General features: G+C 44.9%; 1 protein-coding gene across 2 annotated transcripts in view; it reads left to right on the top strand.

Moving 5' to 3' along the window:
• LOC138252981 (ATP synthase subunit C lysine N-methyltransferase-like) overlaps positions 1-16,013 on the top strand; it is a 219,905-nt gene that overhangs the window by 173,331 nt on the left and 30,561 nt on the right. For both annotated transcript variants that reach the window (XM_069205816.1, XM_069205791.1), the window contains exon 5: positions 2,589-2,639. In XM_069205816.1, coding sequence (XP_069061917.1) covers positions 2,589-2,639 — 51 coding nt within the window. The remainder of the gene's footprint in view (positions 1-2,588; positions 2,640-16,013) is intronic.

The following is a 16,013-nucleotide window of genomic DNA, read 5'->3' as shown; positions in this document are numbered from 1 at the left end:
ACACGGGGAGGAAAGGGAGTTCCCTTTCCCCCGGTCACTGCCCTAGGGGCGCGATCGCCCCCGCTGCTTGAATCTTTGTGGCGCTTTGGGCCCCCCCTTTCGGAAGGGCCATTAGAGGCCAGGGAGGCCCCACAAGGATCACAGGTCCCCAGAGGGGCCCGTCCCTCATTCCACCAAGATCGCGGGACCCTGGAGGGGCCCGTTTTTCACAGTAGAGAGGGTGAAGACCGCCCCTCTCCCTCAGGAGACCTGCGAGGCCTCCGTTTTCGTGCATAGGAGCGCCGGGGACCCCCATACTCCTCCTTCTAGGCACTGGGAGTGCCTCTACTACAGAGACCAGGTACTTTTTAGAGAATATGGGCTCCAGGAGCCTAGTATAGACCTCTTGATGTTTACATGTTCCTACCTGCTTTATGTCACTACATATAAGTGCTAATGTTCCTTTTATGGGCATGTCTAGCTGATATGTATTTGTATGACTTGTGAGATGTTCTCCAATGTTGCTTTTATGGGTATTTAGGAATTATTCATGACAAGTGCATATAACTCTTACTGTAATTCCTGACTACTGCTTATGTTGCAGAATCCTGAGTACTTACGTGTTCTAATGTGACAACTGCGTATTCTTGCAGAGTATTACTAACTTGTGTAACGATCTGACAACTGCTAAGGTAGCAGGGTATTACTTACGTGTAATGTTGGTCTAATTATGTTTTGTGCAATACAGATTATTTTTACATAGCTCATTGTTGTGTTTACTTTGTGGAATATATATTGCATCACGAGTGTTGTGTGTGTTGTGCAAACGCTTTACACATTGCCTCCAGGTTAAGCCTGACTGCTCGTGCCAAGCTACCAAGGGGGTGAGCAGGGGTTATCTTAGACGTGTAACTCCCATGCCCTGACTAGAGTGGGTAGGTTCTGCCTGGCTGAGGTGCATACCCTAGCCAACCAGAAACCTCATTTCTAACACTAACCATTCCTCCCCAGCTGAAGAAGAGGGAAATACTGCAGCTTCCCTTTGAGTAGAAAAAACTTCCCCAGATTTAAAAATATTGCAGAAGTGGTCAGTCCAGTCCAGATCTCACAGTGCTTATAGATAAGAGAGTAAAAGCGAATGAGATTATGAATTATTTTCCCTTAGTCGTTGGGCAGTTGGTTGTTACTTGATAAATTTCAATGCAGAGTCCCGTTTATTTTTATAAAAAGACTAGAAACTTGTTTTGCAGGAGTGTGTTGTGAAATGAAACCTCAAAAATCTGCTCTCCTCCATGGCTCCACCCCAGTTAAATACCATCTGATACCTCTACGCTCGCAGCCTCCGCCTTTTCCTAGTGGTAATTTAAAGTTGGTCACCTAGAGCTGGAACACGTGTCAGTGACACACGCGAGGAGAATGCAGGGGCGCGTGGAAGGACGTGACTATGTACTGGCTTGCTTACTGTACTGTCGGGGGGTGGGGGGTGGGGCTTGAGTGATGACTGCCTAAGAGTAGTGGGTGGGTGGCCGTATCTGCGGAAATATGTGTACTAGTGAAAAGATAAACTCTGTGCATGTATCGTGCCAAATATACTACTGCTTAAGGCCCTAGTTTAGGAACAATACATACTTGAACTAAATTATTACTTTTCCGATATATGGTGTCCATTTCCAGCATTATTAAGGTATTAATGTATTAACGTGAAAAGTATTAATATTAAAATAGCTGTAGTTGACCAAAAACACAAGATATTGTTTCTCCACCTTTGAACGCACGTGTTACAAAGGTTTCTTGATAACTTGCAAGTTTTATTGAGGACATTCCCCTATTTGAATATTAGAGTGTGACCTACACCCACCACCCAGATTTTTTCATTGCCGTAATATTTTTCATTTCACATAAAGCAGTGTCAAGGGCGGCGTTTAACATCCCGTTCCGTGGCTCAGCAGAACGTAGCATAATATATTTATTAACAAAGACATGAGATACCCTTAAATATAGTTGGAAATACATGCGTCTTGGTAGATTTCTTACGGCCTTCCGACTCTACAGAATATATGCATTGTGTGCTTAGTAGGGCGGCCGGAGAGCACACGACTTCTGCTTCTTCCTGAGCCCCCTGGACCGCCAGACCCCCCGTCCCCCAGCCCTGGGTGATCTTTGTGAATGTCCACATGCTGGCCATGATGCTGGAGGCAGGCAGTGCATCTGTGCAGTGTAACCATCACAGACTGAATGAATCTTTCAGCAACAGATCCTATTGTTTTCCAGGTTTGTTTATTTACTGTGCTCCATTAATAAGTCATAAATGTTTCATTAAGTGAAATAATGATTTACAACAAGTGTTGCGTTTGCCTCGTACCTGAAGTGTAGAAAGAACATTTTTGCAGACCAGCCAGTATATAAATGTGATTGTGGCGTTTAATAATTATCTTCACCTTATAAAAAAGACAAGTAATAATTTCATTAGAATTGTAGTACTGTGTGTCTTGTTAACCACTTGAGAAAATAAAAATAGTGTTTAAAAAAGAATTGCAGCTTCAATTAGAAACCTGCAAAGCTGCTAGTGTATGAACAATGTTTTCACGACGTATTATTTTATGTTCCAGGCCGATATGTCTTCTTTCAACAACGTGACAATATTTTTGGCTCCCAATGTGGTAAGTGCCGACCGTAGCGTGCGTCATTAGCGGTGTTAATTGGCAGCAGTGTGAACCGCAAACATCCTGCATTTCAATGAAGTGGGTCCCGTTTTTAGGTAAAATTAGAAAGGTCATTTGTTTTCACAGTTTATCCTGTTTACTGAAAGCGCAGCTGTCAACTGCTTTGTAATCATGGAGCTAAATTAAAGAAATGAAACCGATTCCTTTTTATTCATAATGCGGTTTGACATTCTAATTGTGCAATGAAATCATTACCACGGGCGGCGACTCGCACCCAGAGAACGGCTGATGGCAGTTTCCTGCTCCTAGTAGATACTATAGCTGTGAAGACTTAACGTCTCGGATGGCCAAAGACCATGGTTGGACCCACACTTGTTGCTCATGGCCAAAGGCCGCTCTAAGCTGGCTCAGGGGCAGTGGGGACAGCGAATGGTCGATTGCCACTCATCGCCTGTTGCACTCTGCTGTCGTACATCCTGAAGCAGTCTTTAGTCGCAGGATACTTGGACATATCATGTGGCCAAAGGCAGTTCCATTCCCACAAGCCCTCTGCCCTTGGTCTTAGACTACACTGTGTCTGCCCTTGGTCTTAGATTGTACAACATGGCTTCCAAGAGCAGATGCTGTAAGATCAGACTGTGGCAAAAGGCCACACCTTGAGGCATGGGTAGGTTGAACAGACTACAGGGATATATTGACAAAACCAAAAAAATCCACTGAAAAAACTTTAAGGAGAACTTATGGTTCTTTATTGACATCAAACATCTATTTGTAATAAAAATCTATAGACTTTTCCCCCAAAAAAATTCAGTTGATGGATAGTATTATTAGTAATCAAAGCACAACAGAGTGTAACGTTCACCATTTATGGTGTAGTATTCAATTACCACCCTGTTAATAACTTCACACATGATGTCACAGATGTCATCAGGAATGATACCCTCTCTCACACCATTGTAAACATCACACCTTATGTTGCCATTGACATCTGAGATATAAGGGATGAAGTTATAAGCTGTTCATTGGGCAGTTATTGTTGTGTAGCTGTAGGAAGCCGGGCCTTTATGTGGTATGTAAATACCGTGTAAAGGGTCTAGGGTTCCCCAGTCAGTGGACATGGGTTGCCATGCAATCCCAAAGTGCTCTATTTAGGTGTAGTGTGTTTGAGCAGACTTAGGCTTAACACAGAGGAGTTGGAGACATCTACAAATGCACACAATAGTCAATATATGAGACACACAACTTAAAAAGGCGATCTTCATCAATTTGTAAAAATATCAAGTATGTTTATATATGTTTAGGCATCAGAGAAAAATCGTTCAGGTAGGTACGTTTTTAAACAGGAATTCTTTTCACTTTAAAAAGTGGAAACAGCGCAATTTCTGAGTTCTGCAATGTTATCCTATGGGATGAAAAACAAGTTCTGCAAACAGGTAGAGTACAGCGACTTTCAAGACCAATCTCCTGAGGTGAAAGTGAGTGTTAGGCAAGGTCCAAGGCAGCACCAGCAGTACACTACCAGCGGGAGCGGCCAGGTACAGGGTGCAAAACAGCATTGGGTGTCCAGTGTGTTACTGTGGAGATTGGTAACTGTGAAAAGATGCTTCAGGCTCAGGCCAGGCGGCAAATCAGGCTGGAGCAACAGCAGGATTCAGAGTCTCTTCCTTTGGAGTTTGCTGAAAAACAGGTCCGCTGTTCACAGGACGACGTGAGCCTTTTTCGAAGGCGGGCAGTCCTCCTGGGTTTCTGGAGTCACAGTTGCAGGATGAGTCGACTTTGGTGCAGATTTCGACGAGGGATGCAGACAGGCTGGTGGGGTTGGTACCAGGTCAGCTGCTTCTTTTTTTCCTCTTCTGCTGTTGCTGTTCTTCTGTGTCCTTGGTCGTCTTAAGCTGGCAGGATCTGCTTCCCTGGTGCCAGGGACTCGCCTAAATGCTAAATTTAGGGGCAATAGGGATGTGTAGTGTAGCCTATGTGCTACTCACCCTTGGGGTCACTACGCCTGCTATATGACCACTTCCTGTGAGAAGTGGGCATAACCCTGTCTCATAATTCCTAGGTATGCCACCTGAAAGATGGCTACCTCTGCAAAATTGTGTCCACCTCGCAGTAGCCCACCTTAGGGGTGGTGGTAGCCTGGAGGTGGCATGTGTACTTGACTAGTTATTTTCCTGCATGTCCAGGTGCCAAATGGGCTTCTGGACAGGGAGGTGGCTTCCTTTCCTGTGGGGGGAGCCAGATCCTCACTTCAAAGGCGGCAGCTCTTTGACGCTTGCCACCTTAGGAAGGCTAATCAGCAGGTCATCCTCTGGGAGGGGGTGTTACACTTTCTTCCAAGACAGGCTTTTGTTCTGGGCCTCCTGAGAGCAGAAGGCTCTCTCCTTAGGGGGCCAGAACCGTGTCCTGGGTGGCAGGCTGGCAGAAACTGGTCAGCAAGCACACCAGAGGCTGGCAGGGTTTCAAGGGGTACCTCTAAGGTGCCCTTTGGTGGCATGCATTGGTAAATCCAACACTGGCATCAGTGTGGGTTCATCAATATCAGTTGTTTGACACCAACCATCCTTATCTTCAATCAAGCTATCATGTAGCTGGGGTACTCGTATTGACCATTGTCCAGCACATGCATTTAAAATTGCTTCCCTGGTCACCTACTATGTCTGAGAATTAACAAAGACAGCCTGTCATGTGCCTGGTGAGGGGTCTCTTAAGGTGGCACAATTCATACTACAGTCCCTAGGGACCTTCTTTAGTACCTCAGCCCCTGGGTACCATGGGTACCCTTTACTAGGGACTTACAGAGGGTGCTAAAGGATTTGCCAATTGAGGAAACAATTGTCCAGTTTAGGGAAAGAGATCTGGCAACGGGGACCTGGCTAGCAAGAACCCATTGCACTTTCAGTTGAATTCACTTCCGAGATCAGGCAAAAAGTGAGTGATAACCCTGTCTAAAAAAAAGCACTTCATTACAGTAGCTAACTAGTACTGATTTTGGATGTAAATTTTTGTTGATGGTGAATACATAGTGGTTCCAATCACTACTACGGTGCATACAGTCCAAATAACCTATGTGGTTCACAAACAGTGACTGATCCCAACCACTTGGATAGTGTACGTGGTCCTTAATAAATGGTTTAAAGGTGCTGTTTTTATAATTAGCCGCAATTCATGGCCCTTATACCGATTCCCCTGCATATTTTTTAGGGGATTGATGGGATTTTCCTCTTGTTAGTAGTGCACCTCATACTAATAGGTTTGTTGTACAAGGTCCCAGAAAAATATAATAATTCATGTCAAGTGTAGATGTTTTTTTTTTTTTCAAGATGGGTTGCCTCCATTTGTAAAGGAGCATGCAAAGTAGGCTTCGGTAGATAAGAGATGCAAGTTGCCAGGGCTGTTTCTAACCAAACTGCTAATCTACTGCAAAAAATGCCCCAAATCATAAGATTGGGACAAACTTGAAAGTATTGAAAAGGATTTAAACTTGGGTTTCTTCAAGCGGGCCTTTCAGTTTCCTCTGTTGTACCTACGTAATAGGATTACACTTTATTCAGTTTCTTTGAGTCGAGGTACAAGGTAATTTAGATTTATTTTTCCCACTTGCAAGAATTTGAGTTTTTATTCTATTTACAAGTAATTGGTTTTGAGTTTTAAATTGAACGCAATTAACAAACGTTGCTGGCCCACTGGTGTTCTGTCCATAACAATCTTTCGATCTCTGTATTGTAGATAATGTGGGTTTCTTGCTAGTTTTGGGGGACTGATCTTTTATTATTGACAGATTTCCCAATTCGGATATACAGAGACTGAACAGCAGGGATTCTAATGTGCGCCCCTGTGCCCCCCCCTGCAGATTTCTTTTGTTTACTTGTGCACCATCCCCCTATTTCAACCATCAGCCAAGCACCAGAGTTACCGATGTGAAGGGATTCAGTAGTCATTAGCAATGTTTCTAAAGTTCCTACAACTGTAGGTTCTCCAAAGCCGTATCCTTTTAATGTGGGCAGTGACTTGCATATAATACAATTAACAGGCATGCAGTGCTCTACCAGGGTCTTGAGTGGAGGACTGCTGTGACATTTTAAAGCCTATAATTATCCATTTCACAGGGCGAGCTAAAGCTTGTTTGCTCATTCTGACAATAGGAATAAGCCATAACGTGTGCCCTTCACGTCTAGGAGGGTTATGTTTCTGTAACCATAAGCTTCACCTTCATCTCCCTTTTTATGTAAAGCGTAGACTACAGACCTCCACCCTGAATCTGGAATGGAAGAGTTTTTGTCAGTTGCATTGTACAGCTTAACTTAATTGTGCCTCTCAAAACTGTAGGAGGTTTACTGGCTTTAATTAGTATCCCCCCCACCAAGACCACTTGGCATCTATCGACCAGCTTTGTTTTGCGACGCATAGGTTGGATGCATAACATACGTATGTGGCCAGACAATTGCTTGTTCAATACATTGTCATGCCCAGTTTCTGATTTAAGCCATCTATCTTAAATAGACACCAAAACATTTAAATATCTTTTGCTTTTAGTACTTCGTACCACTTTACCCATATCCTTCAGCCAGGCGCTCACCTTGCCTTCCAGATGTTTAATTTTTATGCATTTTGTATTGTCTTAAATTACCCCAAACCTCTCCTACGATTCTGGATGTTTTGACAGTGCTCTTAGTATGGATACTGATTTTAATTCATTAGGGTTTGGTAATCCTTAAGGTGGTCCTATTTGTTGGCCCCCACTTCAGTGTAAAGAGATCATGTTTATGAGCATCTCTGTCCACATTTCTTCCTCTCTTACTTTCCTTCAGGTCAATATTTCAATTGACGTTCTTCACAATTTCCACTTCTTAAAATGTTTTGTAGTTGATATGTTCCAATGTAGTCTTTTTGGATTAGAGATCCATTCTACTGAACCTAGAGGTAAGCAGCCTGTTCTACCAAGCCGTTCTGTAGCCTGAGTGTTCTGATCACTTTCCGTGTTCTGTAGAATCACAAAGTAGTAAAGTAGCCGTATTGGACCAAGGGTGTAAACTAGAACAGACTCTAGGGCATGCAAGTGAATGCTGTATATAATCGCTGAGGGCATCCAGTTGGTATATTCCATTCAGTGCCCTTACATTTATTTCGTCCAGTTTTGAGAGCTAGGCTATCCCCAGATAGTCCACTCAAATTTAGACGGTCAGTCCAACTGATGCTTATAATCTTCCTTGGACTCCTGTGCCACTTGAGCACGTTGTTAGAGGACATCATATTTAAATGTTAAGTCTTCAGTGAGGACTATATATTCTCCTTTTGAAAAATATAAAGTGCCTTTGTATTATGTCAAGAAAACTATTCACGTATTTCCTCTTAACCCATGGTCAAAAGGAGAACAGAAAACGGCACATCATTTTCCAAGTTATAAATGTGTAGCACTTGAATGTTAGTAGGTCCTCATTCTGCTGTCGCTCGTAAACTCAAATGTTCCTTGATCAGATTTCATATCCTACCACTATCGAAGGTGTGCGAATGCTCTGCTTTCCCTGTGAAACTCAGGTAAGGAAAAGCTGCTGGCTTAAAAAATGTAATCCCTCATTTTCCTCTTTAACATTCTTCCTAAAAGCGAGTGAATTGTGTCATGGCTAGTTTTGTTTGTTTTTCTGAACTAGGTGGGGCTTTTATCCTCCAAATTTACAATTTCTACTAGTACCAGCCCCCTGAAGGCAAATTAAAAGCGTCGACATACTTCTTTTAAAGAGTTTTACAAAATACTCCCATTTTTTAATGTGCCACGCCACATCTCTGATTCATGGAGAGGCTGAAAAAATGAGCACAGGTTCATCATTTCTGACAACTGATGTTGCATCTATCTGACTTAGGATTTCTGAAGTTGCTTCCTTACTTCTGACTTCTTTACATCTGAGTTTGCTTCCCTTAATTGTCTGGTAGGCGGGTCAGAGCCATTGTCTTCTCATTATTAATGTAATTGGAGACTGTGGTACGCCTTTCAATACGTTTTGATAATGTGGCATAAAACCCAGGCTTTGCTTCTTAATGAAACCCTGTTTTGTGCATTAGAGTGAATGCGAAGGCCTGTACTAATGTGAGCGTGCTAGAAATGTTAACTTTGAAAAATCAAATGAGATTGATTTCCACGTATTTTTGGTTGCTCATAATTACATAACCAAAAGGGATTTTCCCCCTTCTTTACAGCATTCAGCATTATACGGTAGCTATAGATGTGCATCAATCTAAAATGATCACTGATGTGCAACTAAGGAAGACACAATGGATAGCAACTTCCTTGTGCGTTCGAAACTAAAATAGAGGCATTATTTAACCACTTGTGTAATAAATACAGAAACAGAGCATAAACTACCATCTTGCCTCATAGGCCACCATATAGTAAAAGGCTATAAAAGATACCAATGTTTGGGGGTGGGGAAAAACACATGGAGCAGTTGCTAGAGGAATGCTGACCAGTGATTCCCCCTTAAACCCTGGATGGCATAAGAGATACTATAGATAACTTGCAGCATACCTTCAGAAATATAATAGCCTTAGCCAGCTATTAATAACTTAGGTATGGTTTTAGATTAATTGTGATGTAAGCTGAAATTTAATAAGGTAGTTTTTACATCATTTGTAGAAGAATAGTATATCATGAATAGTATGCTTTTTGGAAAACGTGTGTGTGTGTGATCATTTCCGTGTTCTGGGTAGGTCTGCAACTGAGAGGTCTCCGACGGGACTCCTAACACTTTTATCCAAATGAGCATACCTCGTTTGGAGAAGTGAGAAAAATCTGCCTTTTTTTTAGGGTCAAGCCTGTGAGAGCATGTTCTAGTGCATGTTTCTTGCTTGCGAGGCACTATTGTTAACAAAAAGGGCTTGGAAGCCTGCCTGTTGCCTACCATTTGTTGGCTTGCGTGGCACACTTCTTTACAGCCTCGTAATTGGTCACTGCAGGCTAAGCATCATTTTTGTTCCTTTCTGTGGAGCAGGGACCAAGCGCTGATTAATTCAACTTAATCAGTGCACGTCCGCTGCTATTGAAGTGACTGAGGTATTGTTTTCTTCTTTTCAACTTCTAGTGCCCTACGAACTAAAGGCGTGTGACTGGCAAAAACATCCCTGGCAGTATAAACAAAATTGCTGTGTTTTATTTTCTATAGGTACCTTTCTTTTATTTTGCTAAGTCTTCTCTTCTAACTTTGCACTCATGTTTTGTTTTATTTTTGCTCTTTGGTGCTGTTCTCAAAAGATGACTATTATCTTGTTCTAAATATTGCAAAGTGATATTGTTTCTTTTTGTGTAATTTCTGAAATTATGCTTTAACACATAATTGTGCAGTACACCCCACTACAATCCAATCTGCCCCACTCCAGTCCACACCAATCCACCGCACCTCACTCCACACCAGTCCACCCCACTTCAGTCCAAGCCACCCACCACACTCCAGTCCTCCCAAACCATCTGCCCCACTCTAATCTTCCCCAGTCCAATACAAAATGATCTGTCCCACTCCAATCCAAATTAATCTCCCTCACTCCAATCTCCCCCACTCCAATCTGCCCCACTCCAGGCAGAACAGTCTGCCCCACTCCAATCCAGAACAATCTGCCCCACTCCAGTCTGTTCCAATTCAAAACAGTCTGCCCCACTCCAATCCAAAAGAGTTTACCCCACTCCAGTCTGCCCCACTCCAATCCAAAACAATCTTCTCCACTCTAATCTGCCTCACTCCAATTCAAAACAATCTGCTTCACTACAATCCAAAACAATCTGTCTCACTCTAATCTGCTCCAATGCAATTCAAAACAATCTGCATGACTGCAAACTGCCCCGCTCAATCCAAAACATTCTGTCCCACTCCAGTCCAAAACAATCTGCCTCACTCCAATCCAAAACATTCTGCCCCACTCCACTGTACCCCACTTCAATCTGCTCTATTTCAATCGCCAACAATCTGTCTCACTCCACTCTATCTCACTCCACTCTACCGCACTCCAATCCAAAACAATCTACCCCACGTCAATCCAAAACAATCCATCTCACTCCATTCTGCCCCACTCCAATATGGCCCACTCAAATCCAAAACAGTATACCACATTCCAGTCTGCCCCACCCCAATCCATCACAATTTGCCCCACTCCAATCTAGCCCACTCCAGTCTGTTCCAATTCAAAACAGTCTGCCCCACTCCAATCCAAAAGAGTTTACCCAACTCCAGTCTGCCCCACTCCAATCCAAAACAATCTGCTCCACTCTAATCTGCCTCACTCTAGTTCAAAAAAATCTGCTCCACTACAATCCAAAACAATCTGCCTCACTCCAATCTGCTCCACTGCAATTCAAAACAATCTGCATGACTCCAAACTGCCCCACTCAATCCAAAACAATCTGTCCCACTCCAGTCCAAAACAATCTGCCTCACTCCAATCCAAAACATTCCGCCTCACTCCCCTGTAACCCACTTCAATCTGCTCTATTTCAATCCACAAAAATCTGTCTCACTCCACTCTACCCCACTCCAATCCAAACAATCTACCTCACGCCAATCCAAAACAATCTATTTCACTCTATACTGCCCCACTCCAATATGGCCCACTCAAATCCAAAACAGTATACCACATTCCAGTCTGCCCCACCCCAAACCATCACAATTTGCTCCACTCCAATCTGGCCCACTCCAGTCTGTCTGACTGTAATCCAAAATAATCTGCCGCCACTCCAGTGAAAAACAATCTACCCTAATCCAATCAGCTCCACTCCAGTCCAAAACAAACTGCTCCACTCCAATCCAGGATAGTCTGCCCCACTCCAATCCAAAACAATCTGCCACACTCCAACCTGTCTCACACCTATCCTACACAATCTGCCCCACTCTAATCAAAAACAATTTGCCCCACTCCAGTCTGCCCAACTCCAACCTGCCCCACTAGATCCAAAACAATCTGCCACACTCCAGTCTGCCCCACTCCAATCCAGAGCAATCTGCCCGACTCCAAACTGCCCACTGCAATCCAAAACAATCTGCCCTACTCCAATCTACCCTACTTCAATCTGCTCCACTCCAATCCAAAACAGTCTGCTTCACTGCAATTCAAAACAATCTGCCCCACTCCTATTCAAAGCAATCTGCCCCACTCTAAAACTGCCCCACTCTAATCCAGAACAATCTGCTCCACTCCAATCTACCCTACTTCAGTCTGCACCACTCCAGTCCAAAACAATCTGCTCCAATCCAAAACAATCTGTTACGGTTCCGTGTGGTTCTGTCAGGACTCTGGGCGGGGCACCCCTTGAGGTCACATAATATCTCCCTATGGATGTAGTGTACCGAAGCAGAAGAGCCGCTAAAGGCATACAGTGGGAATGAACAGCTATAGTAAAGCACTGAAACAGGATAGTGGAGGCAGAGCAACCTTAGTGTGAAGAAATAGGGAACAGACCAGTAATGGACAACCACACTGGGGTTACCACTAATGTTGTACACAGGTAAGACTCAGAACTTCCAACAGCAACAGGAAACGTCAGTGCCTCTGTGCAGATTACTGTTACAGATATTCACCCCTCAAGCCCCATAGAAAGGAGGCAGCAGAAGTGATTCTGTCTCTGGACCCTTAGGGCACAAACAAAGATTGTATTTACATACACGAGGCAAGCCCTTATGGGTCCAGCTGGAGACAGTGGCAGGTCCTGCTAAACAACAATGCCACACTGTCACAGTTAGGCACTTAAGACTACATACAGCACTGGACAAAGGATGGGGCAGGAATTGCCTCCTGGCAACCAGGAGCCAACCTCAGTACAAAGCAAAACACTTGTACACAGGTGAGGGCTGATAATACACTTACTAGACACAAGGTCCCAAAAGGAAATTACAGAGAAAGAGCTAGAAAGGAGCCTAAGAAATGAAGCTCAAAAGATACACATGGATTCTAGGAAAATTGTAACAAGTAAGAGACTAACTAAAAGAGAACTAGAGGCTGCAGGAATCACAGAGAAAGAGGACAGAAACCAGGGGGCAAGTCTGAGACACAGAAGAGAGGTTACAGGCACTAAGGAAGAAGCAAAGGAATAAGTAAAGGGAAAATAATACCAGGAACGGAAGGAACAAACAAGGAAGCAAAGCAGGAACAGAACTGGAAAACAGGGAGCAGGCTCTGGCTGAAGCAAGCAGGAACAGGGCTGAGAAACCGGGAGCAGGCTCTGGCTGAAGCAAGCAGGAACAGGGCTGAAAAACAGGGAGCAGGCTCTGGCTGAAACATGCAGGAACACGACTGGAACACAAGCCAGCAGGAAGTCCGGTACACAAAGGAAACACACTTCAATGCACAACAGGGAGCTTCAGGAAATGGCAGCTTATAAGTATTCCAGGCAGCTGCAAGCCCAGGGCAGGGTCACATGGCTGGGCTGCACAAGAGTGATCACAGGTTTGTGCAGTTCCAGTCTCTCAAGTCCTGGAGGAGAGTATCCAGTACAAAGGAACAGCAGGACTATTCCCATAGGAAACAATGGACAGCAGATTCCAGGTCTCACTGACTACTAGGCAATGCAATATGGGACATGAAGTCCATGGAAGCAAATGTAGGTCTTGAATAGCATACCATGTCAAAAAGAGAAGGAAACAGGAGTCAGAAAGGGACTCTGGATGAGTGTTACCGGTGATTCCCAGGCTGCAGATAGTCCGTTTACAGCACCTCCCAGAGATGGGACAACTGAGTCATAACACAATCTGCCACACTCCAATCGAAAACAATCTGCACCACTCCAATCTACCCCACTACATTCGAAAACAATCTGCCACACTCCAGTCTGCCCCACTCTTATCCAACACAATCTGCCCCACTCCAATCCAAAACAATCTGCCCCAGTCCTATCAGCCCCACTAAGTCCAAAACAATCTGCCTCACTCCAATCTGCCCCACTCCATCCAAGAGCAATCTGCCCACTCCAAGCTGCTCCACTACAATCCAAAACAATCTGCCTGCTCCAATCTAACCTACTTCAATCTGTTCCACTTCAATCTGCCCCACTCCAATCCAACACAATCTTCCCCACTCCAGTCTGCCCCACTACACTCCAAAACAATCTCCCCACTCCAAACTGCCCCACTGTAATCCTAAACAATCTACCCTACTTCAATCTGCTCCACTCCAATCTAAGACATTCTCTTCTACTCCAATCTGCCCCACCCCAATTCAAAACAATATTCCCTACTCCAAAACAGTCTGCCCCATTCCAATCTACCCTACTTCAATCTGCTCTGTTCCAATCCAAATCAATCTGCTCTACTCCAATCCAAAACAATCTACGCCACTCCAATCTGCTCCACTCCAATCCAAAACAATCTGCTCCACTCCAATCCAAAACAGTCTGCTCCACTCCAAACTGGCCCAATCCAAAACAATCTGCCCCAATCCAATGTACCCTACTTCAGTATGCTCTAAACTAATCCAAAACAATCTGCTCCACTCTAATCTGCCCCACTCCAATTCAAAACAGTATGCCGCAATCTAATCCAAAACAACCTGCCTCACTCCAATCCAATACAAACTTCCCCACTCCAGTCTGCCCTATTAACTCCAAAACAATGCATCCCACTACAGACTGTCCCACTAAAATCTGCCCCACTACAATCCAAAACTATCTGCCCTCACTGAATCCAAAACAATTTGCCCCACTCCCATCCACCCCACTCAAGCCAAAACAATCTGCCCACTCCAGTCTGCCCCACTCAATCCAAAACAATCTAACACAATCCAGTCTGCTGCATTCCAATCTGCCCCACTCCAGTCCAAAACAATCTGCTCCAATCCAAAACAATCCAACCCACTCCAATCTGCCCCACTCTAAACCATTCCACTTCACCCCAGTCTAATTCACCCACTCATCACAATTCACCCCACACCAATCCAGTCCATCTCACACAATCCAATCCAATCTATGCCAATCCATTCCACCCTAATCCATTCCACCCAATCCACCCCATTCAACCCCAATCCACCCTACTCCAAACCACCACAATACTCCCCACTCCAATCCAAAACAATTTGCCCCGCTCCAGTCTTCCCCACTCCAATCCAAAACAATCTCTCCCACTCTAATCCAATCCACCTCACCCCAGTCCAGCCCACCGCACCTCACCACAATCCAGTCCACTCACTCCAGTCTAATCCACCCACTCCATCCCAGTTCACCCCACTTCAATCCACCACAATCCACTGCACTTCAGTCAAATCCATCTCTGCAAGCCAAATCCAATCTAGCCCACTCCAATCCTATCCACCTCTCCTCACCCCAAACCAACCCATTCAAACCTGCCCCAATCCAATCCACTCCACTACACTCCAGTCCAATCCACCCACCCCACTCCAATCCATCACACTCCAATCCAATCTACTTTAATCCATCCAACTCCAGTCCAGTCCACCTTAATCCACCTACCCCTCTCCAATCCAATCCACACCACTCTAAACCACTTTAATCCACCCCACTTCCATCCATTCAATCCCATACCAATCCAATTCACTCCAGTTCAGCCAACCCCACTCCAGTCCACCCCACTCAACTCCAGTCTATTTAAACCCAGTTCACTACACTCAAATCCAGTCCACCCAATCAAATCCACCCCACTCCAATTCAGTCCACCCCCTCCAACCCACCCCACTCAATCCACCCCACTCCACCCCACTGCATCCTGTATCACACCATCCCTCCCCAATCCATTTCACCTCAGTCCAATCCACACCACTCCAATCCACCCTACCCCAGTCCTATCCACCCCATCCGATCCAGTCCACCCAATCCAAACCAACCCATTCCAATCCACCCCACTAATCCATGCCAGCTCAATCTCCAATTCACGCCATTCCAATCCACGCCACTCCAATCCACACCACCTCAGCCCAATCCACCTCAATCTAGTCCCCACCACCCCAGTCCAGCCCACCCCACCCCAATCCACTCTACCCCACCTCAATCCAACCCAATCCACCCTAACCCAATCCACTCCACTCAATCCAATCCACCCTACCCCACTCCACTCTAATCCACCCACCAACCCCACTCCACTCTAAACCACACACCCTACCCCAATCTAATCCACCCTACTCCACTCCACCACAATCCTCTCACTCCTCCAGTCGAGTCCACCTCACTCCACCCCCTCTATCTCAGTCCTGTCACTCCCATCCACCCACCAAAATCCAATCTAATCCACCCCAGTCCAATCCACCTCACCCCATTTCAATCCACCCCATTCTACACCAGTCCAATCCACCCAACTCTACCTCAGTCCAATCCACCCCACTCTACTTCAGTACAATCCACCTCACTCCACCTTATTTCACGATACTCGACTCGTTGACAGTGCACTCTGCGAC

This window comes from Pleurodeles waltl, chromosome 1_1, assembly GCF_031143425.1.
Source record: "Pleurodeles waltl isolate 20211129_DDA chromosome 1_1, aPleWal1.hap1.20221129, whole genome shotgun sequence".
Classification (NCBI taxonomy): Eukaryota; Metazoa; Chordata; class Amphibia; order Caudata; family Salamandridae; genus Pleurodeles; species Pleurodeles waltl.
Note: the sequence above shows the minus strand (reverse complement) of the source record. Positions and strands in the feature narration are given on the sequence as shown.